At 49.2% G+C, this 21,817-nt stretch overlaps 2 protein-coding genes across 2 annotated transcripts; one reads left to right on the top strand and one right to left on the bottom strand.

Moving 5' to 3' along the window:
- The first annotated feature begins 107 nt into the window (after nt 1-107).
- Nucleotides 108-6,139, top strand: serpine3 (serpin peptidase inhibitor, clade E (nexin, plasminogen activator inhibitor type 1), member 3). Its single transcript, XM_060040330.1, has 9 exons — nt 108-565; nt 1,042-1,379; nt 3,505-3,753; nt 4,177-4,419; nt 4,663-4,861; nt 5,084-5,184; nt 5,336-5,422; nt 5,593-5,676; nt 5,823-6,139. Exons 2-9 carry the CDS (start codon nt 1,112-1,114, stop codon nt 5,873-5,875), a joined length of 1,284 nt encoding a protein of 427 aa, XP_059896313.1. The 5' UTR covers nt 108-565; nt 1,042-1,111; the 3' UTR covers nt 5,876-6,139.
- Nucleotides 6,140-6,159: 20 nt separating this feature from the next.
- Nucleotides 6,160-21,480, bottom strand: ints6 (integrator complex subunit 6). The gene is made up of 18 exons (XM_060040329.1): nt 21,019-21,480; nt 20,810-20,887; nt 20,139-20,288; nt 17,125-17,214; nt 15,390-15,573; nt 13,968-14,093; nt 13,314-13,462; nt 12,621-12,773; nt 11,840-11,972; nt 11,574-11,668; nt 11,356-11,463; nt 10,997-11,215; nt 10,379-10,505; nt 10,077-10,219; nt 9,517-9,706; nt 8,537-9,013; nt 8,033-8,126; nt 6,160-7,869 (listed from the first exon to the last, which is right to left on the bottom strand). Exons 1-18 carry the CDS (start codon nt 21,127-21,129, stop codon nt 7,776-7,778), a joined length of 2,721 nt encoding a protein of 906 aa, XP_059896312.1. The 5' UTR covers nt 21,130-21,480; the 3' UTR covers nt 6,160-7,775.
- Between the last annotated feature and the right edge of the window lie 337 nt (nt 21,481-21,817).

The raw sequence follows: 21,817 nt of genomic DNA on the forward strand, positions 1-21,817 counted from the left end.
GACGGTTCTACACTTGTATTCCTTTTGAAGATGTCTATTGATGATCAAACGCCCGGGCGAATTGTTTGTCTTTGTGTGTGTGTGTGTGGGGGGGGGGGGGTTGCAAGCGCGTGTGTGCGCGTGCGTGTGTGTGTGTGCGTGTGTGTGTGTGTGTGTGTGTGTGTGTGTGTGTGTGTGTGTGTGTGTGTGTGTGTGTGTGTGTGTGTGTGTGTGTGTGTGTGTGTGTGTGTGTGTGTGTGTGTGTGCGCCCACAGCTCGGTTTGGGATTTGCTGTGCTGCGACGTGCCTCCCTTCACCGGCTTCTTATAGTGCGGTGGAGGGAGGAATTCTGACCGAGTGGTACGGACATCGCCGACAAAGACCACGAAACACGCAGCATTGCTTTGAAACGTGGTCGCCTGACTGGAAAGAGTTCCTCCATAAGGGAGCGACCTGAAGAAGTGACAGCAGTGAGCAGCAACGCACAGCAGCTGCACAGAGTAGACACTTGCACGCTAGAGAGTAGATACGCGCACACCTTTGGTTTGCAGAAGCATTCAAAGTGGGATTCTAAAGTCAACGTGAGGTAAGTGGCCCTTAAGTGAGATGATGGGAAGAAAACTTATCTTAAAAACAAATTCGTTTTTATCCTGTATTCGTTTTCTCATAAAAACACTGCAATACATATTTGTTTTTGTCAATGTTTCAGAGACTACTTCTTTATCTGTAGAATGGTGGTCTATGATGATCAGAAAGTGTGGTTATTCTTGTGCAATTTCAGCTAGTCTGCAGATAATATTCATATTACATTTGTCAAACAGGCAATCTTGCTCTAGTTGTTATTTCCCCATTTATTTTTGTTTTGTTTTGGACTAACCCTAATCCACTATAATAGTTAGGTTAAACTGACCTTTTACAGTTCAGGTGAGCAACTCACCTCAAAACATCTCTGTGAAATGTCCCATAAGCCTACGGGAACTTCAATGTGGACACTAGTGTCCCCCTTAACTCAACATCCGTAGAGGCCCACCTCAATATGCATGTTTCTCCTCCTTTATTCAGTGATCCCAATCAACCCGAATTCAAAACTCTTCTCACAACCTTCTCGGACCCTTTCCCCCGACGTGTGGCCATGGGTCCCCTCTCGACGGCCTCTCTCTTCCTGTGCCTGTGTCTGGCGGGGCGAGCCCAGAGCCACGGTGGCAGCCTCCAGGACAACATGAGGGAGTTGCACAACCGCTTCGCCGTCAGCCTCTACCAAACGCTCACCGAGACGGAGAACAACTCCAACCTGATCGTGTCGCCGGTGAGCGTCTCGCTGTCCTTGGGGCTGCTGCAGCTCGGAGCCCGGGGGAGTACGCTGGCTCAGCTGGAAGAGGCCCTCGGATACAACATGAATGGTAGGACACTACCCCCCCTCTTGTCGGAGCGGCGGTCGACAAGGGGATGGAGCTGTCCCCCCCCCCCCTTCACACACACACACACACACAAAGGGTTCAGAGGCTAAGGCGAGGCGACAGCAGGGATGCTCTGGTGTTGATAATGTATTGTCTATGGACAACCGATGCAGGATGTTAACTTTAACTCACCGTGCAATCGCAAACGTTTGACATTTGACACGGTCGCTGTTTATCGTTTTATAACATTTTAGAACCCAACATGAGATGATTGCCAAACAATCGTCATGTTCCCACGACTTGAAGGCTCTTAGCCTACATACCTACTCACCTACTTTTGATAAAAGTGCTGGATGAGTGCTGTCCGTATTCACCGATAGAGGTGCCTTCCAGCCACCCAGTAGGCATACACCTTTAGGCCCAATCCCATTTCTACCCCTTCCCCTTACCCCTCACCCTTGTTTTGAAGGGGTAAGGGGGAGGGGTAAGGGGAAGGGGTAAGGGGTAGAAATGGGTTTGGGCCTTAGAGTGGTGGAATACAGGAAAGAGGTAAACATATCTGCAAAGCCTTCCCCGAGGAAGGTGGCGAACACACCAGTCTGCAGGCCTGCTTGGCCACATTGAGGCATGGTGGCCAGTCCGGTGTGTTCTCCACCGGACCCGCTGACACCTTGGCCCTCGGCGTGGGATCCCTCCCGGGGCCGTGCCTCCGGTGCCAGGTGGCGGGGGGACGGGGTGGGGGGGACGGGGTGGGGGGACGGGGGGGGGCGTGCCGGGTCTGGTCCCGCGGGGCCCGGTGCAGAGCCCGGCGGTGTCTGGAGCCATAATGCCCCTGGCCCTCTCGCTCTCCGCCACGCTAATCTCCTTACCCTCCGCTCTCCCACTGCCGGGGCCCACGTCTAGGGAGTCCCCAGGAGGGTGGGAAGGGAAGGGGGGCAGGGGGGGGGTGGATTTGTTATAACATTACAACAATATCATCGTATGTATTATACACAAAATGCATTTTAAAATACTTGATCCTGATGGGTCGACACTCTGAGGGTGTGAATTATTTTTCCATAACAGGACCCCCCTCTGCCTTTTAACAGTTCTGAATCAATGCTGTGGTCAGCCCCCCTCAGTGTACCCCCGGCCGCATGCCCACCCCTGTAGTGTAGTACTTTATTATCCGATAACTGGACACCCCGTCGTGGTTTGTTCCTTACATATTCTCTGTGACTCAACCACACTACTGCGTTAAGGGGGGGGGGGGAATTCAGGGGTTATTGATTCCAAAACGCTTCCCTTCACCCTCTTTGTGACTCCAACCCCCTAACCAACGAGGGCTTGGACTGGCTGTCCGCAGTTTGCCTCAATGGACGTTTGAGGTTGGGTCGTGTGGGTCATTGAGAGAACTAACTCAATTCTCTCGTTTCACGTCGCAGGCGCCACCTCTCGGCAGAGCTCGTCAGTGTACTGTACTCTGTGTTATTTTGTTTTGCGGTGGTCGTTGATCATAAACAGCTGCGTGCGATGGATGTTGTGCACTCGTTGATATTGTGCAGATTTGGCCCTAGAAGGGCCATTAATGTGGCTTTGATTTAGATTTGGATCATCATGACATGTTATGGCAGCGTATCAGATGAGACCACCACTGCGGTAGAACTCTGGCCTGAAGATCAGCATCAGTCAGTTCTGATTCACTCAGCAGGCCCACAGAGGAGGTGGATTGTCTGGGAGAGATTCAGTTGAGGAACTATTGCATTGGCTCTTTTGTTTCTCTCCATTCCTGATCCAGGGATTTCATTTGACCTTTTCATTAATGGTTGCTCAGATTTATGTCCGAGACGTAGTTTTTTCGGAAGCTGTTGCAAACAGTTGATGGATGGCGAGGCTGTTGTTGGACAAGCGCTACTACTTTACTCATGGCATTTACTGAAAAATCAATATACTGTGTACTGCATGGGCCTATTTTATTGACCGTAGCTTTGTGTGTGGCTATAGACTAGAGAATAGTGTGCTGCTGGCTTTCATTTCAGCAAAAAAAGAAAGATTAAAACTGAACTCCTGTCAAGTTGAACTCTGAACTTACAACATGAAAGATCTGTACGACTTCACACTAAGGACCTCTCCCCTTCCTTCCTGGCAGACGTGCAGGTGCAGCCCTTCCTGGTGCATCTGCAGGGCAGCGTTGGTAACTCCAGCCAGGGCATGTGGCTCCAGCAGGCCACGGCCCTGTTCATCCAGAGTGGCGTCCAGCTGCTGTCAGAGTTCAAGCACCACGCCGAGGCCTGGGCCAACACCCGCCTGGTCCGTTCCAGCTTCAGCCAGCCCAACCAAACCCACAGCCCGCTGGGGTCGCCCATCCCGGGGCGACTGGGACACCAACGCAGCACTGGTAGGCCACTCAGCATCACTACATGGTGGTGGATGTTAATGGACTGAAAATGCTTCTGTGTGCCTCTGTGGGCTTCTCTGTGATCAGCTATGCTTACCTCCCTCCCCTCTCTCTGGAATGCCGTCCCCAACGACATCCACAATGCCAACTCTCTTTCATCCTTCAAAATAGCCCTCAAAACACACCTTTTCACCCTTGCTTTTAACCTTTAAACTTTCTGTTTTGTTTTGTTTTTTTGTTTCGTATGATTAGGTGCTATTGTGAAGCGTCTTTGAGCATTTAGAAAAGCGCTATTACAATTTGTTGTATTATTATTATTACCTCTGCCTCTCTCTTGCTTTGGCAGACATTTGTATGTTGCTGCTCTTTGATTGCTTAATGTAAGTCGGACTTGGTAATTCATGAAAAATGTGTTTGTCACAGATGAGACGTGGCCCATCCAGTCGGGTAGCAGCAGCGGGGAGCTGTCGGGCTCTGGCGAGGCCCAGGGAGAGGCCCCGTGGTGGGGCCAGCGGCTACAGATGGCCCTGGTCAACACGGTGGCCTTCCGGGGGATCTGGCAGAAGCAGTTCCTCTTCACCAACACCCAGAACCTGCCCTTCACCCTCACGGACGGGAGCGCGGTCAAGGTGCCCATGATGTACCAGGCGACCGAGGTCAACTTTGGTAAGACACGTCTCTTTGCCAAATACATGAATCCAGACCTAGAACAAAACAGCCACAAGCGAGACGTAAAGATTTGTTCTGAATACCTCTTAGGAATTCTGAATATAGTGTGAGTTGGATCGGGTTAGAAACATACAACCGAGTAAAATCACTAAACATTAGTAAAGCAGTAACCATGGACACTGTATCGCGGCGTTGCACATTAATACAATTATGTTACAATTGTGGTGTTCTGTGTTGTAGGCCAGTTCCGCAGCGCGTCGGAGCAGCGGTACACGGTGGTGGAGCTGCCCTACCTGGGCAGGAGCCTCAGCCTGCTGCTGGCCCTGCCCAGCGACCGGAAGACTCCCCTGTCCTCGCTGGAGGCCCAGCTCAGCCCCCGCCAGGTGGCGTCCTGGGACACGGGCCTGCGGAGGACCAAGATGGACGTCTTTTTACCCAAGTGAGCCCCAGCGATCCAGAGGTCGTCCTGATTTACTGATACTTATAATAGGGGGGAGCACAGAGGATCAACCACGATTTACGACTCGGTTTTTCTGTGTGCGTAAATCAGAAATCATTGGCAGACTTTCACAACTGCTTCTTAACCCCCCCACCGCCCATCCTGAATCATTTGTGGTGTCCCCGATTGTTAACGTTCCTATGAAAACTGCTCGGTTCCCAGGTTCAAAATGCAAAACAAATTCAACCTGAGGTCAGTGCTTCCCTCCGTCGGTATCATCGACGCCTTCAGCCCGACCGCAGCAGACTTCACTGGCATATCAGGTAAACACCAGCACAAGCCTCACATCTCTCAAGGGTGTTTGGCTCCCTCGAAAACTAAACCGGCAACAGATGTGTTTGACAGATGACTCACGTTTCCCCCCCTCTCTCTCTCTCACTCCCTCTCCCCCCCCCCCCCCCCACACACACACAGTGGAGGAGGGTCTCTATGTCTCCGAAGCGTTTCACGAAGCGAGCATAGAGGTCACAGAAGACGGCACAAAGGCAGCGGCTGCTACGGGTGAGCCATCCGTGCTAAAAAAAAACATTTTAAGGCAGAGCTGAAAGACGGAGTAGCAATCTAATGGCACACAGGTCCCATCGTGCATACAGGCTCGCGTCTCGGCAGGTTTGACCTCCCCGCCAATACGGTTGTAATCATAACACTTGTTATCTCTGCCTGCCATGCAGCGATGGTGCTCCTGAAGCGATCCCGTGCACCGGTCTTCAAGGCTGACCGGCCCTTTGTATTTATTCTTCGACAAGTAAACACAGGTATTGAGCTGGGCTCCTTCATATGATCCCATGTTGTGTTACATGGAGGGGAGAGTGGAGTTGTGTATTGGGCTGCTTGACACAACGTAAATATATGGTTTGTTTGCATAACACGTTAATGCTTTGTTTTGGTGTCCTTCATATAGGGTCCATCTTGTTTATGGGACGAGTGACGAATCCAGCGGAGCAAGCACCGTGAGGAACAACCAGGACTCATGCACCCCCCTCCCCCCCCCAACATCTCATGAGTGCAGACACAAACACACCCCCCCCCCCCATCTGTATTTATTATGGACCTGCAGGACGGTCCACACACTCCAGGAAGAGGGACTATCTATTTTTTATGTAAATATCTGTAAATAAACTTTTACTACATCTTCTTTTTACACCCCAGCTGTTTGTGGTATCTTTCTCCCACCTCCCGTCATCCAGAGGCTGCAGTCTCTCCAACACAGCACACAAATAAAGCATGGGGGAACTCCGTTACAGAACAATGTGACACTTTATTTACATGGCCCTTCACAGTGTAAAATAGAAACTTTATTCATGGAAATACTTACAAAAAAAAGGCCATTTCCACTGAACATTCTCTTTTTTTAAATAGTACTCTAGGGTTATTTACAGCTATACAGTGTATTCAAAATACTTTCATTTGGTAGCGTCCTCATTCACAAACAACAAAAAAAAGACAAGTATGGCAGATTTTGGTCCCTGTCCATGGAAGAAGGAAGGGGAAGAGAGCAGTCTCCTCTCAGACCACGGATCCACCCCCCCCACTTCCGCTCTGACCGTTGGGGCTGGGCCACGGAGTCGTCAGTGAAGACCAATGAGCTCAACCGTTTAAAAAGGTCATGTCGATGCTAAAATAACCCCCTCCTTCCTAACATAACCACAAACATGTCGCTAAAGCAAGTTACTCGATCAGTAGGAGCCAAAGAAATTTGATTGGGATTTGAGGCAAAGTAGCGGATAGAAATGAATTATTTGGCAGCTACCGGCAAGGACAGGTTGTCCCTCCACGCCTCCCCCCCACAACTGGAGCCATTGCACTTTAACCGTTGAAAGATCACAATAAAGTAAAAAAAATAATATATGTTTGTTAACTAATGCTGAGGACATTGCCAACTGCAATGCATTAGTGTCCGTTCCTGAGCTTAGTCCCTGTACATTAACGGTTTTTCCTCCTCCAATAGTGTGCATGTTTCTAAAGGCTTGGCTCTCTGGTGACCAGACTAAATAAATTCATGTATTGCTTTAAAAAAAGAAAAGATAAAAAAAAAGCATAGAACTGCCAAGGTCATCACAATATTGCTCTAGGGGGGGGGGGGGGGGGGTAACCAATTCAGATGTAACCTTTATATGCTTTTCTTTCCAAGTCATTCAAGGTAGGAAGCCCACACGTCGAAATAATTAAATTGCACTTAGCGGTGCTCGTTTCGCTCAGTCGGTCAATGGAGTGCTTTTCTTTTTGCCATTACAGGAGTGGTAATAGTGACAAACAAAGTTCAACAGTAACGGTTACACCACTGAGAATGGGTTCACCAACAAGTGCATTAAGACTGTCGTTTAGAGCCCTCGCTAAACAGATGGAGCGGGAGGGGCCAGCGGAGATTGAAGGGGTACACCCCCAAGACAACTTAACTGCCCCCCCCCCCCCCCCCCCAAAAAAAACATTTCTATCCACCCTTTTTAGTCCCTTCTCGTGTTTTGGATCCCAACTTTAAACCAAAACGGCAAACGTTTCCTTTGCGGCTTAGGGAACATGGAATGTGGACATGATCTTTACAAACAGGCCGGGCAATTCGATTGAGTGGGCCAGCCCCATATCCCAAGTGCTATCGTTATTAACCCTGCGCAAAATAACCGCCGTCAGCCAAGCCCAAAGCTCCCTGCTGGTCCATTTCCCTCGTTTTGGTTCCCGTAAAAGCCCCCCCGCCCGATGTCAACATGACAAAGAAGGAGGCTCTACTGGAGCAGGCGACCGGTGGATTCTGGCGGAGTTTGGAGGGCGTTTTTGTTCGGCCCGTCTCTGATGGTTGTCGTGGAAAGGGGAGGACGACAGGGTTGTTGGAGAGGGTTCTGTTGAGCACCAGGGGGACTCAGAGCGCTTCCATGTGGTTCATGTTATTGGCTCTGTTGTGGATCTCTTCTAGAAAGTTCTCCAGCTGCTCGATGAGAACCCTCTTCTTGAACCTGGGTCGATTGGAAAAAAGTGTGAGGAGAAGAGAAGGATAAACACACAGCTGGTTCACCCGAGTAAAATGTCATTCAGACAAAGCTATGTCGTAAATGTAAATGTAAAATTAATTTCCTATGGAAATTGTGCGCGTTTTGCATGTTTTGAATGCGACCTCACCTGGCTGCCTCTTTGATGATGTTCTGGATGAAGATGAGCCGCGTGTCCAGAGTTCCCTGGATCTGCTTCAAGAAGTGGAAGATCTTGTCGTAGTCTGCGGTCAACAGAACAGGAGGGAGACGGGTTACTACACACTGTACCACACTCAAGACAAGCAGACAAATAACCTCACGGCAGATTGAGTGGGAGTTTCCTTACTATAGTAATATGTAGTCAGTCAAAGACCAGATTGAGGTCGTAATGGAGAACACCCAACTGTTTAACAGTATTTTTAATACTCATCTCTTAAACGCAACCAACCATGTTAGACATTAGCCCATTTCTATGAATATGCGTCGGTGGGATAGAATAGACGACACCGAAAAGCTTATGCAAAATGAGAGGACAAGAGTGAATCTGATTGCGTTTGTTTTCAATGCAAATAGTTGCATTGAAAACAAACGCCCACAGCGGTCGACTGATTCAGGTGTGACGAGGAGAGGCAGGTGGGGGGGGGGGACCTACGTCTGCCCGGCTTCCTGATCTCCTTGGTGATAAGGGCCCTCAGCTGGTTGTTGACCTCGATGCAGTCGTTGAGGATCTGCCTCTTGAGGGCCGACGGCGACAGGTAGCGCTGCGGACGGAGCTCCGGCGAGAGCCCGCCGCTGTCCCCCGCGCCCTCGCCCCCGGACGGGTACTCCTCGTCCCGGGCGCCGCCGTTCTCCACGTCCTCCTCCAGCTCCATCATCAGCACATTGTCGTCGTCGTCGTCGTCGTCGTCCACGGCCTCCACGTCATCCTCCTGCTCCTCCTCCTCCTCGGCTCCTAGGGCGGCCGGCGGCCGGGACGGCGCGGCCGCCGCGTGGTTCTCTAGGGGGTCCAGGGGCGTGGGCGCGGGGCCGGGGGAGTCCGGGTCCTGGTCCGAGCTCCTCTCGGGGGTGTAGTGGTTCTCGTTCAGGTGGTTGATGATGAAGTCCGGCTCGCCGTCGCTGCTCTCCCCGTCTGGAGGGGGCACACGGCAGACGGTGACGGGTTAACATCTTTTAACGTCTACTGATCACGTTATTTATTATAGTCAATCCTACAGCGGGTCATATATACCGCGCCCGCCGTTGTATATATGACCGTCTGTAGGTTGTACTATTTGGTACAACCAGTAGACTAAACGTGGCTCACGTTGAGTCTACTGATGCAGGCTCTTGTTGAACCACAAGGTGTTGCTAAAGTCCACGTTGGGGAGTGTGAACGCAAGAGGGGGGCCATTGAAACCTGGAACTGGGCTTGCTTTCTTGGGTGGGGCACAGGGGTCTCCCAATGCCCCCCCGATAGCGCCGGGCCCCTAATACCCCCCCAAAGAGCCGGGCCTTCGTTTACATCCTTCTTTGAGAAAAGCTTTCTGTACCACAGCTCCAATTCCGAACCCAACAATATGCATTGCAAATGTTGCATTGTATTCACAATTTTGCATTAGCATTAGGGGGCGTGAATGTGTGGGTCAAACTCACCGGCCGTGGGTCTGGGGCTAGCCGGAGGGGTGACCGGGGGAGTGTAGGCCCTGCCCAGGCGCAGCAGAGGGGACATGCAGCGCCGTCTCTTGGGGCCGCCGCCCTGCATGGGGCTGCTCTCGCCCTGGGGCCTCTTCCCCTTGTTCTGGGGGCCCGTCACAAACTCATCCGCCTCGTCGATCATCATGCCCTGAGAGAGAGAAAGAGAGCGAGAGAGAGAGAGAGGGAGAGAGGTTAAGGTTAGCTCCTGTAGTGTAAACTCAAGAACACTGCAGCTGATCGGTGGCCATAAAAGGGTACTCCATGGATACTGAATAAGTCCCATGACTAAAGAAGCAAACAGTATGGTATAACAGAGACAGTATCACAAGTAAAGCAATAAAAAGGTGTGTAGAATTGACCAGTTGAATTATAACTCAACATGACTTTAGTGAGGACGGCAAGGGGCTGCAAACCGTCCAACAAAGCCCTGTGGACAACCAACGCAGAGTTTCTCTGTCCTCGATTCTTTAGAAGACGCAGAACCTGTATCTGGGCAGAGGGTGGGGGAGCGGCCGTACCTTCTTGTCCAGTTTGAAGGGGTTGCCGAACGTGTGCAGCCTCTTGGGCTGCTCCGGGTCGGGGTCTCGGAGCGGCTGCGGCGCCGCCTTCAGGAAGTCCTGGTAGTTCCCCATCTGGGCGATCGGCACGCTGTGGAGCTGGTCTGGGCGGGGGCGACAGATGCACATCATCAGAGGGCCGGCGTTTTGTATGAACAGTTGATCCATGAAGCACTTGAGATACACGCGAGAGTCCTGGGTACATGCACACACAGACACAGACACAGACACAGACAGACGCGCGCGCGCTCTGTGGGGCCTACCTGGGTCCTGTCCCCGCAGCGAGCAGACGCCGGCGTGGAGCAGGTTCCTCCTCATGCGGCTGAGCTGGTCCAGCAGCTGGCTGCGGGGGATGTCGTAGGGGTTCCTCAAGCTCTGCGGCTTCAGGGTCTGGAGGGGCGAAGATTGGAGGGTGAGGGATGGAGTGCGTGTGTGGATCGAACATAGAGCTTTATCTGAAACATCGTTACCACCCTGTGAGATCTGAACAAGGCCATGGCTGCTGCGCACACTGGGTAAGACCGTATTGGCATGAAACATATTGTGTGCATTGCATATTATTCGTAGGGAAGCCCTACTAAGGAACCAGTTTAGTCATTCAACAGTTTTGAAAATAAATATTTCAACCGACCTGATAAAAATGACTGTATATAATATAATTATTATACTATTATTATACTGTATATAATGCCAAAAATAAAGGAATACTTTACAAAATGATCAAGCGAGATCAAGCGATTCCTATTATTTTCTATCGACCAAAAAACACATCCTAGCACACAGTGTCGTGTTTGGTGTTATCTTAGGTCTCGGGGGGGGATTTTCTCCGGTTCTAAAACAAAGCGAGGACTACAGCCAATTGAGACCCCGCCAAATCCCACCTTGTTGAGCAGCGCCAGGTGGAAGCCCTGGAACTCCTTGGAGCTGAGCTCCTGGGGTAGGGAGGCCGACTCCCCGGTGATGCTCTGCAGCAGCTGGTTGAAGTCCCGGCGCTGGGCCAGGGAGATGGCCCCCCCGCCCCGCCAGCGCACCTTGATGCCGGGCTCCGGCGGGGGCTTCTTCCCGATGGAGGCTATGAGCCGGTCGTACTCGATCTTAGACTGCGGGGAGACAACCACAACAACGACGAATTGGCGACTTCGAATGGAGCGAGGGGGGGGGGGGGGGGGCGTTGATGGCGTAGCGTCAAAGCAGGGGGCGTTCCTCGGGGTTACCACGCCCGCTCAAAGAGAAGTCGTACCTGTTGGCTCAGCTTCTTGAGGTAGGACACCACGCTGTAGCTGAGGCCGTACTCGTTGTCGGCCAGCAGGTTGGGAGCTCCCATGATCCTCAGTGCCTTCTTCAGAGGCTATTGAACGCAAAAAACAGAAAACGTGAATGGAGGGAACTAAACAACACGCGGGAAATAATAATAACAGGAAATACATGTAGTGCAATGCGGGCGTCAGTAGTGCTCACCCCAATGTAATACGGAGGCATAGACTTTAGGTAGTTTTCAAAGGACTGCCGCCATTTGATGGTAGGTTTGAACTTGTGCACTTTGATCAAATCATCTGCAAAAGGAGAACATTGTGTTGTTTTAAACAAGCGGAAACGACATGTCACAACACGGCGTGCTGGGGCACGCGTTAAACATTTCCCTCTCATGGTCTGCTACATCATCTGTACTGCTCATAGCATTATCAAGTTATTCATTTACAGGGGGGACTCTGGGCAGGTCTTACCTAGCAGGGGCAGCAGCACGGGGTAGTTATAGGGCATCACAAAAAGGTTGACACAGTTGAGGGCCGTACTGGCCTTCAGGTAACCAAAGGGCTGGCCCAGGTCACTGTATTTGGCACTGTTACACACAAACACCTACAGGGAGAGGGGAAGGAAGCCATCAGGGTAAGCAACAGGGTTTTTCCTCAAACTTGAAATGATTTGCATATGGGTTCGCTGGGAACGGCTTGTTTATAAGCTATAGATATTTGAACGTTTTTTTTCACTTGACTCGGACATTGATGATACGGTCAGGTGTTGATGGGTCTAAAACGATATGCGGGAGAGCAAACGCACAGTGCGATGGGATGGGGAAACAAGAAGTCCTGACAAAAGAATCGGGCTCACAAGCAAGAAAAGGAAGCTGGCCACCACTGGTTCAATCAACATCTTTTCGATGTTGATTGACAGTATTTCATTTCCCATTTAATTTTTTTCCATTTGCGGCCCTCCGCCCATAGTGGATTAACGTGCAGTGTGTGCGCGGGCGATGTGTGTGTGTGCGGGCGATGTGTGTGATGTGTGTGTGTGTGCGGGCGATGTGTGTGATGTGTGTGTGTGTGATGTGTGTGTGTGTGGGCGATGTGTGTGATGTGTGCGTGTGGGAGATGTGTGTGTGCGTGTGGGAGATGTGTGTGTGCGTGTGTGCGATGTGTGTGTGTGTGTGCGTGTGGGCGATGTGTGTGTGTGCGCGTGTGCGTGTGCGCGTGCGCGTGTGCGTGTGCGTGCGTGTGTGTGGCCCACCTGCCAGCAGGTGTGGGGGGACTTCCTCTCCAGGATGTACTGGGTGAGCGGCGACGGCTCCAGCTCGTACTTGTCAAAGGGCACCTTGTCTATGACCATGGGCTCGGCGTCCAGGCAGGAGAAGTGCACGTGGGGGTGCGCCGAGCGAGGAGGCTGCCCCCGGAGGAAGAACACAGCATGGCAGCATGCGTTAGAAACCAGTAAACATCCCCGATCCGTGGGACCGGCTCAACATCAGAGTCCCAGGTTGACATTAAAGCACTAATGCTGCAGCTAACACCAGTCGATTAATCCAACATTATTTTTTTGGGCTTAAATCGTTTATTCTATAAAATGTTATTAAATACAGCAAATGCCATTTAGAGTTAACAGAGTACAAATAGAGCTCTTAAATGGCCTGGCTATATCTGACAAGCAGCCAAGAAAACTATTCCTTTTATAAAGAATCATGAAGCAAATATTTGAACTGCAACATTGAGCAGCAAATGGTTCTTACTTCTACATGGGAAATGACTTAATGAACACCCGATTAGCATAATTTTTAATTATAATTAGACTAATCGATTAATCGAATAATCGTGTCAGCCCTAACATTTCCCATACAGGAATGGATCATTGCTAGTATTAATCGCAACATGCAATGTTCTGAAATACACTTAATACTGAGTAATGGTTTCCCCCCGTTCTTCTCACCAGAGTGGGGGAGTTCTGGTCGGGCCAGAAGGCCTCTGGGATGGGCCAGTGTCCTATGGGCACACCGGTCTTGGGGTTGGGGCGTACGTAGATGAGCTTGTGACAGCAATGCCACGGCTGGGGGCCCGACTTCACTTCAGGAGGGGCGTCTGAAACACAGAAACGAGTGGAACAGATCCAGAAGGATATTAGACACAATGGCTCCAATAGAGAACAGTGTGGTCAATGGTTGTGTATGACCCAGGGTGGTTTGTTATTTACTAGAACTGGGCTCGCTAGCGCCAGAATCGTCTCCCGTCCCGTTATCTAAGGACGCCTTCTCCGAAAATGTGGCTTTAACCAGAGTTTCCGTAGAGTATAGAAAACACACATTTCCTCAGCCAGCCATCGCTCGAAATAGCAGAAGCATGCAGGGGCAGATACTGCCCAAGGCTTTCACAACAGTGCGTTGGAGTCGTCTTTAATAAGTAGGAGGGATTTTCATAGAGTATCTTTTTTGAATATTGACTCGTGGTTTGGGGCCCGGCGGCGAGAGGGGACGCTCGGTCGAGAGGTGAACAGGGCGTATTGTAGTTGGCTGAATACGACCCGTCGGTTACGGCGGTCTAAACAAGTTTCTCCCGGCGGCGTGGGGACACGTCGGCGATGACTCACCCTCGATGGGGGGCGGGTCGGGGCCCGACTTCTCAAAGTTGATCACCACGCCGCTCTGGATCTTCTGCACCAGGGACTCCAGACACTGGTTCAGCATGCGCTGGGAGAAGACGCTGTAGGAACGCCCTGCAAGAACACACACACACAGATGGAAAAGGCCTGTTAAAAAAAACATGCATCTACTCGAAAATGAACACACTTTTGCAATGCATACCAGCCAACAATTATGACTGTATAATGATACACATCCAGTGCCCTTTGTTCATTGTAGTGCAGCGCAGAGGCACCACTGAAACCAGCAGCAGGTAATGATAAACTTGTCGAGCTGCCTAGTACGGCCGCATCATCAGACCGCCAGGCCACACCCAGCTGCCGGCCTCAGCAGTAATAGACAGGCGGCCACGTTGCGACACCTGCCTACCGTCTGTGGGAACCGGGCCATGAAGGGCATTCTGCTTCTCCTTGGAAAGCAGGAAGCCTGGCGGTGATGACGTGGGAAGTAATTATTTTTATTTTTTTTTACAACACAATGGTTCGGCGCCTTTTTCTTTTTAAGTGTATTTATTTATTTGGGGCCAAGGGGATTTCAAGGCTCCATCTGACGGGACTCATTCCTCTACAGCGGCGCGTTTGTTACTGTCGGGACAAAAATCGCACCTAGCCCAAAGAAAACAGATTGGGGAAACAAACGACTGGGTATTTTTGTTTCCTTGCAGGTTACATTGACCTTCTCGATTCCGATTACCTGGTTGATAGACCAGTCCCGACAGCACTTGAAGTGTCTCTGTGTCTCAAGTGGCCATGAGAGCATGGCCTTGGAACATTACAGTTAACAATACAGGGGCTACCTTTTCACCACGTCACTAACAGGGCAGCCCCCCCGCCCCCTTCAACAACACTTTCATTGTTCCTGTTCTTTCTGTAATGACTGAGATGATTCATTCTCTAGGCTCTGGCCTACATTTCCCAAATTGCTATTTTGATCTTGGCGCTACAGATATAGCGCGTCCTCTTCAGGTTCCTCTCGTCAGCTTAAAACGCAGCCGCCTGTCCATTGACGTTGTTCACCCTATGTGGGAGTCCTCTGGTTTCTAGCGGAGTATGCCATCATGTTAATCAAGCCAAATGAACCAGCAGGAGGGTTGAGATTTCGCTGCAAAACCCCTTGAAGCACCGTCTTTGAATAAAGATATCAAACACTGGCGGGGATAAAAACGTGTAACGTTTTTATCCCCGCCAGTGTTTGATATGGAATATTTTAATCATAATTTGATTTAATACATCCACAACCTGCCGTTTTTCATTCTCTCAAATCGAAATAATCAAAAGATGCTGAGGAAAACAGATCAAACACAACTGACGGCTCTTCAGTCACCAAACACTTTTTTTTTATATTGATTTTCCCACATGCTCCCGCCTTACCTCCTGTGACCTCACACATGGGGGTGATGGCCGAGTCGTCGGGCGGGACTCCGCCCAGGGGCTCGGGCTCCACCGAGGCGTGTCCCGGGATGCGCAGCACCAGGGAGAACAGCCTCTGGTCCCACCGGAAGGGCTCCTTGGTCAGCTCGCTGCCCGGCAGGGGGGTGGTGAGGGGCAGGTGCAGCTGGAAGAGAAAGGCCGGCGTTGATGTGGACTGTTATTGAAGGGGCTTAGAGGAACACACACGAAGAGTAAGAGCCATGCGGCGTGCACTCACGTTTGGAATACAGCCCGCTAACCGTCGGGAGGAAGACACTTTCATTTTCATGTCATAAAATCGCGGAAATTAAGTCTTTAGGTTCAGAAATGTAAGCTTTGAGGGTTGAGATTCTGTTGGTTTTACAAACAAGGCAGACTTCTTTTATTTTCTTTGAGTGCAGCATCAGGTTGGACATTCTGAGCAGTCCACTACGCTCAGGGTAGCGCCCCCGGTGTTGGGTTGCGCTTCGAAGCTCAACTCCATAGTAAAACATTGGCAAAGCCTAGCGGTCGCTCAGCATGCAAGGACCACTTCAGGGGGTTGCGAGCGAGTCATTGCAATGCGGTATGATCCAGGCGGACTGGAATGGACCAGTGCGTCGGGAGCGGTAGCGCACGCCAAGTTAAACAAGTCTGACATAAGGAGTGAATTACAAGGCAGGATAATGGGCATCGGTTATGTGCGGGGAGAACAAAATTCCACCTCAGGTCTTGGAGGCACATAACAATAACATTGAAGGAGCAACAATTAACAGCGATGCTGGGGCTGTGCAACATCCATGTTTCTGTAGAACCTTTTTCTCCCTAAAGCCTCGCACATTGTGCTCACGTAGAACAACAAACAACAAATCACAGGGCTGGATTATCCACACGGCAGACGTGCCATCTCCCCGCCAAACCACAACTACACGGCTACAGGCGACCGGGGGCTGGCACCACAACAGATGCTAGCCCAACTGACACCATAGAAGCCATTAAGGGAATGGCATGTCTGAAACCGTGTACCCCGTCTACACCGTGTCTGTGCTCGTTGCGAGCAGAGCACATTAAGAGCGCTATATACAATTGCTGTATAGATTAATAGTTCTGATAGGGCGTGGGTAGGAACAGGCTCCAGCTGGCTGCTGTTTGCGTGGTTGGTAGAGGCAGCACATGTAAGCGATCTACAGGGAGGAGGTGTGCGGCCGAGGTAGACAGGCAAGCCACGGGCCGGTCTGGGGGAATCTACTATTACTATTCTGTCATTGAGAGGATGTTTTTGTTGCAAAGCAACTTTCCAGTGAATACAGATACATGTCACTGAGGAGGAGCAGGTCGGGGCTAGATATCTTTCTCGAGGAAGCCTACAAGTAGGCTGCAGACATGGAGGGGGATTCAAATCAACAACCTACGGCTTGGGAGTTGCGCAGTCATGACACTACGTGGGACTGTTTTTTTTTTTGTCACACGCCAGTGTCACAGTTTAGTGTAGTGAAGCTCCATGTAAACTCATCTTAACAATGGTGGCCAAACTAATACACAGACAAAGTGCTAAACTTTTTTTGGACTGATATAAGGACAAAGAGTGCGCAGTGGATACTTCTAGTCCGTGTAAATATTTGCATTCATGTGTGATGAAGACAGGTGCCAACCAGGAAACACTCGTGATTGGCCGCGCTCCCACAATCTACCCACTCCCATGATGTCTATGGCTGACCTCGTCTTGGACGCCGCTGCCGCTTGTCAGCTTGTTGCCGTCGGTGATAGCGATGATGATCGATGGCTCGAGGAAGAATGGATTCCGTCCCTAAAACAGAAGGAAACAAAAGGGCAAAAGGGCTTTATTAAACAAGCACCAGTACTACATTCGTCACAAGAACATTCAGCACAAGAACATAACAATATTCCTGCCGATTGAATTGCTGATTGCCTCTTTATAAAAAGAGGTTAACCACAATTAAACTGTGGGAAGAATAACTTTGCATTGTTCCAAAGACAACACTTGGAGGATGTTATCAAAGCAGACGATGGAGAGAGGGACCAAGAGGGAGACAGAGCACAAGAGAAAGGTATCCCAGGCCTAGGGGAATAATGCATAGCAGTACAGTCTGCAGGGAGAGCAACACCCAAATACATCTCTGCACCTCTGACAAAAACAAAGATGGTGCCTGTGCGAGTGCATGTGGAGAGATACTCACTCACACCCCCCACCGCCCTCCACCTGAACTCTACACAAAGCCAGGAGAGGGTAGGGAGAGCACAAAATGAGGCGACTCCTCTGTAAAGTCCCTCTGCTCTCAAGAGTGGTGTGGAATAACATCATTGTTTCCTGCTGGTATTATGAATCAGTGAGTGCATCGTTGTTCATCTTCCCGAGCTCTGTGAGCAACTGTTGAGTAATTCTGCCAAGTAGATGGTGGTCTGTGTCAAATCAGGACCTGTGTCGTGCTATAATAGTTTCCATACAGATTCCCTGTGCACTGCTCAATCTGTTATGATATAAGCATTTCAAACAGGTCGACTTTGCTCAACTTTGCGATTTGCTCTGCAATTTATATGTCCGGTAATCATGCCAAAAAATATTAAATCAAGAACTATTACTTTGTACCGGCAGCGACCAATAGTCTCCATGACAACCCCACTCCAACCCCCTCCTTTACTGAAATACCCCCTTGGCCAAAGTGTGGCTGGGTGACATCAATAAGTTTTGCAGTTAGTCTGGCTAGCTGTGGTAATGAGAGGAAATATTTCTAGAAAAAAACCACTGTAAACGTTGGGAATATTTGAAATGACCCTTTGGCACAGAGGCAGTTAAGTGGCCGGTGTTTCTGAACATGCAGGTTCCTTAATCCTCAGACACACAACGATGACAAGCCTGAGATCAAACCAAGATCGTGTCAATTATTCTAGCTCTGATGTTCAGTTTGATCAACACTCACACCCCCCTCCCCAGGCAGCCCCGTCACTCTCCCTCTCGCTAACACACACACACACCAACAATTATGCGATCTGCCCCCTCAGAAACATCTCATTGCATTTAGCGTTATCAGTCTTGCGGCGACAGACTACTTGGCACAGCCCCGGCAGTAGGTGGAAAGGTCCGCTCTGAAGAGACTGGGGGCAACCATGCATGGCACCCTGGCAACCTGAAGGGCTCTTTATCACGACAGAGGAAAAACACTTGACCATGTTTAGGATTCGTTCACACCTTCCTTCCTCCCTCCCTCCCTCCCTCCCTCCCTCCCTCCCTCCTTTCTTCCTTCCCTAACACACTTCCTGGGTTTGGGACTTCAATGTCGGTATTTGCTAAAAAATCAGTTAAATAGCGTTATTACCCACTTCAGAATTCTGCAGTTGGAGCACATGAGACGCAACTGTCTCAATATGCATCTAGTAAGAGGTTACATTATAAATGCTTCTTACATTTCAGGCTTCACAAGTGGCCTTTTCTTCCACAGATTTTCTTCCACTTAAAATGTTGGCAGGAGGCTCCATAAATTACATAATAGTTCAGCGGAAGATATCAAGAAGATCAAAGATAATAATAAAAAAAAGTTAATTTACATACATATATTTTGTTCCCCTATTTGCGTCTTATTTAGACCTCTATTCAAGCAGATTGCCCCGAAGGACATGCATATCCCAATCTAGCAGGCCGAAGCATTGGGAGTGTGACCCTCTTTGATTCAGACATCAAGTGTGTACTATGTCTGCCCGACACGGCAGTACTAGAAGCCACAGCTCCCCGGTGAAACGCAGGCATGGATTATTCAGCATCCATGTACGGCTCACCCTGGATGCAGGAGACCTTTCAATTGGTTACTCAGGAAATGCTGGTTAAACATTCATCCACCCACTCCACACAACTTACCACCCGCCCATTGTCTTTCACCGGAAGGCAGATGTCCTCAAAACCAGATACAATGTGCAAATTACCCCTCATTTTGAGTGTTGTAAAGTGCCCAGAATCAACTACAGGCACATACATAACATACTTACTTGGACGCTGTGTGCAATGATAACCCATGGGAATTGTAAAGTAAAAAAAGATGTACTTAATGTATTCAGAGTATCATTTCAAGCAGCAATACATTTGCAAGGGGGAAGTCTAGAGTGATTAGTCATGACTGTGTTGTGAATATGCTTAGAGAACTGTTTTAAACATGTTATGTATAATTTTTGACCAAATTACAGTAAAGAGTACATTTATAAACCTTTCCCTTTCAGTCTCTGACCTCATTTTACAAGACCTAGCAGTGCATTTCTTTGTCTTCATAAACACAATTCCTAATATTGTTTCAAATGGCACGTTGTTCTAAACTGTGTGCAATTGAACATTGGAACAGCAATTAATTGAAACATTCCAAAATTGTATATATTATTTGTTTAGAAGGATTTTCATTAAAAGACTGATACCTATAAATGTCCCGCATTTGTGGCGCAATTATTTCATGGACAATATATAACAAAATAAATAATTATTCAATAAAGCATGAATGCTCAAGAGCATGTAATAAACAAATGACTACTTTCTATCGATAAGTACAGCTGTGATATGTCATATGACTGTTTCATGAACTGTGAGGCCTGGTCTGGACAGCACGTGGAGGTGTGTGGTGCTTGTAAGACTGGGGCAATTCGGACAGGGGTGGTCAGTAAGGTTGGAGGGGGTCCATGCCATGGAACCTTTATCCCTATCAATTTTCTTTCTACCTTTCCAGTACAACGTACCTGTCCATAGTTGTCTATGCCAGTCACTAATCTATTGAGATTGAGCAAATCAAAAGCGGTCCTCAAAGACTGGCCAATAGTTGTAAGTCCAGTTGCTTGAAGGTTCCTCAATTCTGTCATGAATGTTGCATGGCTCTCTTTCCATCCAGCCTTAGAGAAGAAAAACAATGAGTTTGGTTAATATCATCTCCCCCTGCGTCCAATTACCATTCATTTAACATTTTATTATTGTCTAGCCGTCAGACAGATCCCACCTTGAGGACAATGACAACTACTTATTAATGTGCAATGATAAGCATTGGTTAAAAATCGCTTTCTGAAAAAGCCAATGCTATGATAGGGGGCTATCTGCTAATTTGGAACAAACATCATAGATGGAATAGTGTGATAACTTTCAACTTGACTTTATGGCAAAACTGCCCCGGACAAGTGAAGTGGGCTAGTCAGTGCCCCCTTCCCATGCTTCCCCCAGACATCACTTCGCCGTATAAATAACACCCAGAGTTCCTTGCTGCTCACATTGAAACAAAATGTCGGCCATGTTTTAAAAGGGGTATGAAAGCTCCTCCTGAAGATTTCCTCTACACAATTGATCACAACGTGGTGAACCGATTGGACGGACAATCTATCTGCGCAATGTAAAGCTGGACGTGACCGAAAATAAACTCTACCTTTATTCCGAGTGGAACGTCCTCAAAATTTACCAACATATACCGGTCCCCTCGACTCGCCGGATCTCTCCCTCTGAGCTGTGGAAATAGTAAAGAATTATTTACGGTTACCGAGAGATCATCCTGACAGGCGAGTTTTCCAAAGTACATCGATGGTCAGCATCCCGTTTGGGATCTCCCCACATTAAGGTGTCCCGATGTTACAGTACCTTCATAAAAGTCTCAACAGCGCCTTTCGCTATGTCCAGATAGGTAGTGCCCAGATGGGTGCGCTGGTTCATTGAAGCGGACGTGTCTATCAGAAAAAGTAAAACGGGCATTGTGATGGTGATGACACGTTCTGCATGGACTTAGTGTCAGTGCGACCAGCCAAAACGCAAAAAAATCTTTTGTTCTCCTGCCGCCTCTCTCAGCCCCACAGCTAGCTAGCTAGCTGGCTGGCTAACTGTCTGTCTCACCCATTCTTTCAAAAAAAAGTGTCAGAGTAGTCTGTATCAAAGCCCTGTCTATGTAAAGTCAAAAGAAAACCTTCAACCCTATGGGCAGGTTAATGATTTACGAGGGATATTGTTAATTTTTGTGATATTTTGCAATTTTTCCTAAGTTTCATAGAAACAAAGTTCCCCCAACTGTCAGTCCCTGCTTCTGCCTACACTGAATGCGCTGTCTCTTGTCCACTGGTTTTAACCTCAGCTCCGCGCTCGACACCGCCTCCCGAGCACTCTCTCAACGTCACGTGCCCAGCCACTCGGTCACTGATAGGCTGTTTGAAGTCGCTAATTACCATATCCAAATAAGGATAAAGCCCTCATTCTCCTGTGCGCATGCTTGCTGTGAAAACTGGAATGCGAGAAAATATTCTCGAGATGATGATGTAGGCTTTTAACGCTTAGGTCGGTGAATGCAACCACGATGGATAGATAGATTTGTAAACAAAGGCGAATCTGCCATTTGAGAGCAGCAATCTTGGTGGTGGGGCTCGATGTCCGCCATGTGAACCGATTGCAT

The sequence above is a fragment of the Gadus macrocephalus genome, chromosome 20 (assembly GCF_031168955.1).
Source record: "Gadus macrocephalus chromosome 20, ASM3116895v1".
Taxonomy (NCBI): Eukaryota; Metazoa; Chordata; class Actinopteri; order Gadiformes; family Gadidae; genus Gadus; species Gadus macrocephalus.

Bases quoted from the DNA above. Each gene is read 5' to 3' on its own strand.
- ints6 (XM_060040329.1), bottom strand. From the start codon at position 21,129: ATGCCCGTTTTACTTTTTCTGATAGACACGTCCGCTTCAATGAACCAG. The intron at 9,014-9,516 runs GTGAGTTTGACC...TGCCCCCTCCAG, and splicing joins TAGCCCCAGACCCACGGCCG to ACGGGGAGAGCAGCGACGGC. The intron at 7,870-8,032 runs GTGAGGTCGCAT...CAATCGACCCAG, and splicing joins ATCATCAAAGAGGCAGCCAG to GTTCAAGAAGAGGGTTCTCA.
- serpine3 (XM_060040330.1), top strand. From the start codon at position 1,112: ATGGGTCCCCTCTCGACGGCCTCTCTCTTCCTGTGCCTGTGTCTGGCG. The intron at 3,754-4,176 runs GTAGGCCACTCA...TGTTTGTCACAG, and splicing joins GGGACACCAACGCAGCACTG to ATGAGACGTGGCCCATCCAG. The intron at 4,420-4,662 runs GTAAGACACGTC...TCTGTGTTGTAG, and splicing joins GGCGACCGAGGTCAACTTTG to GCCAGTTCCGCAGCGCGTCG.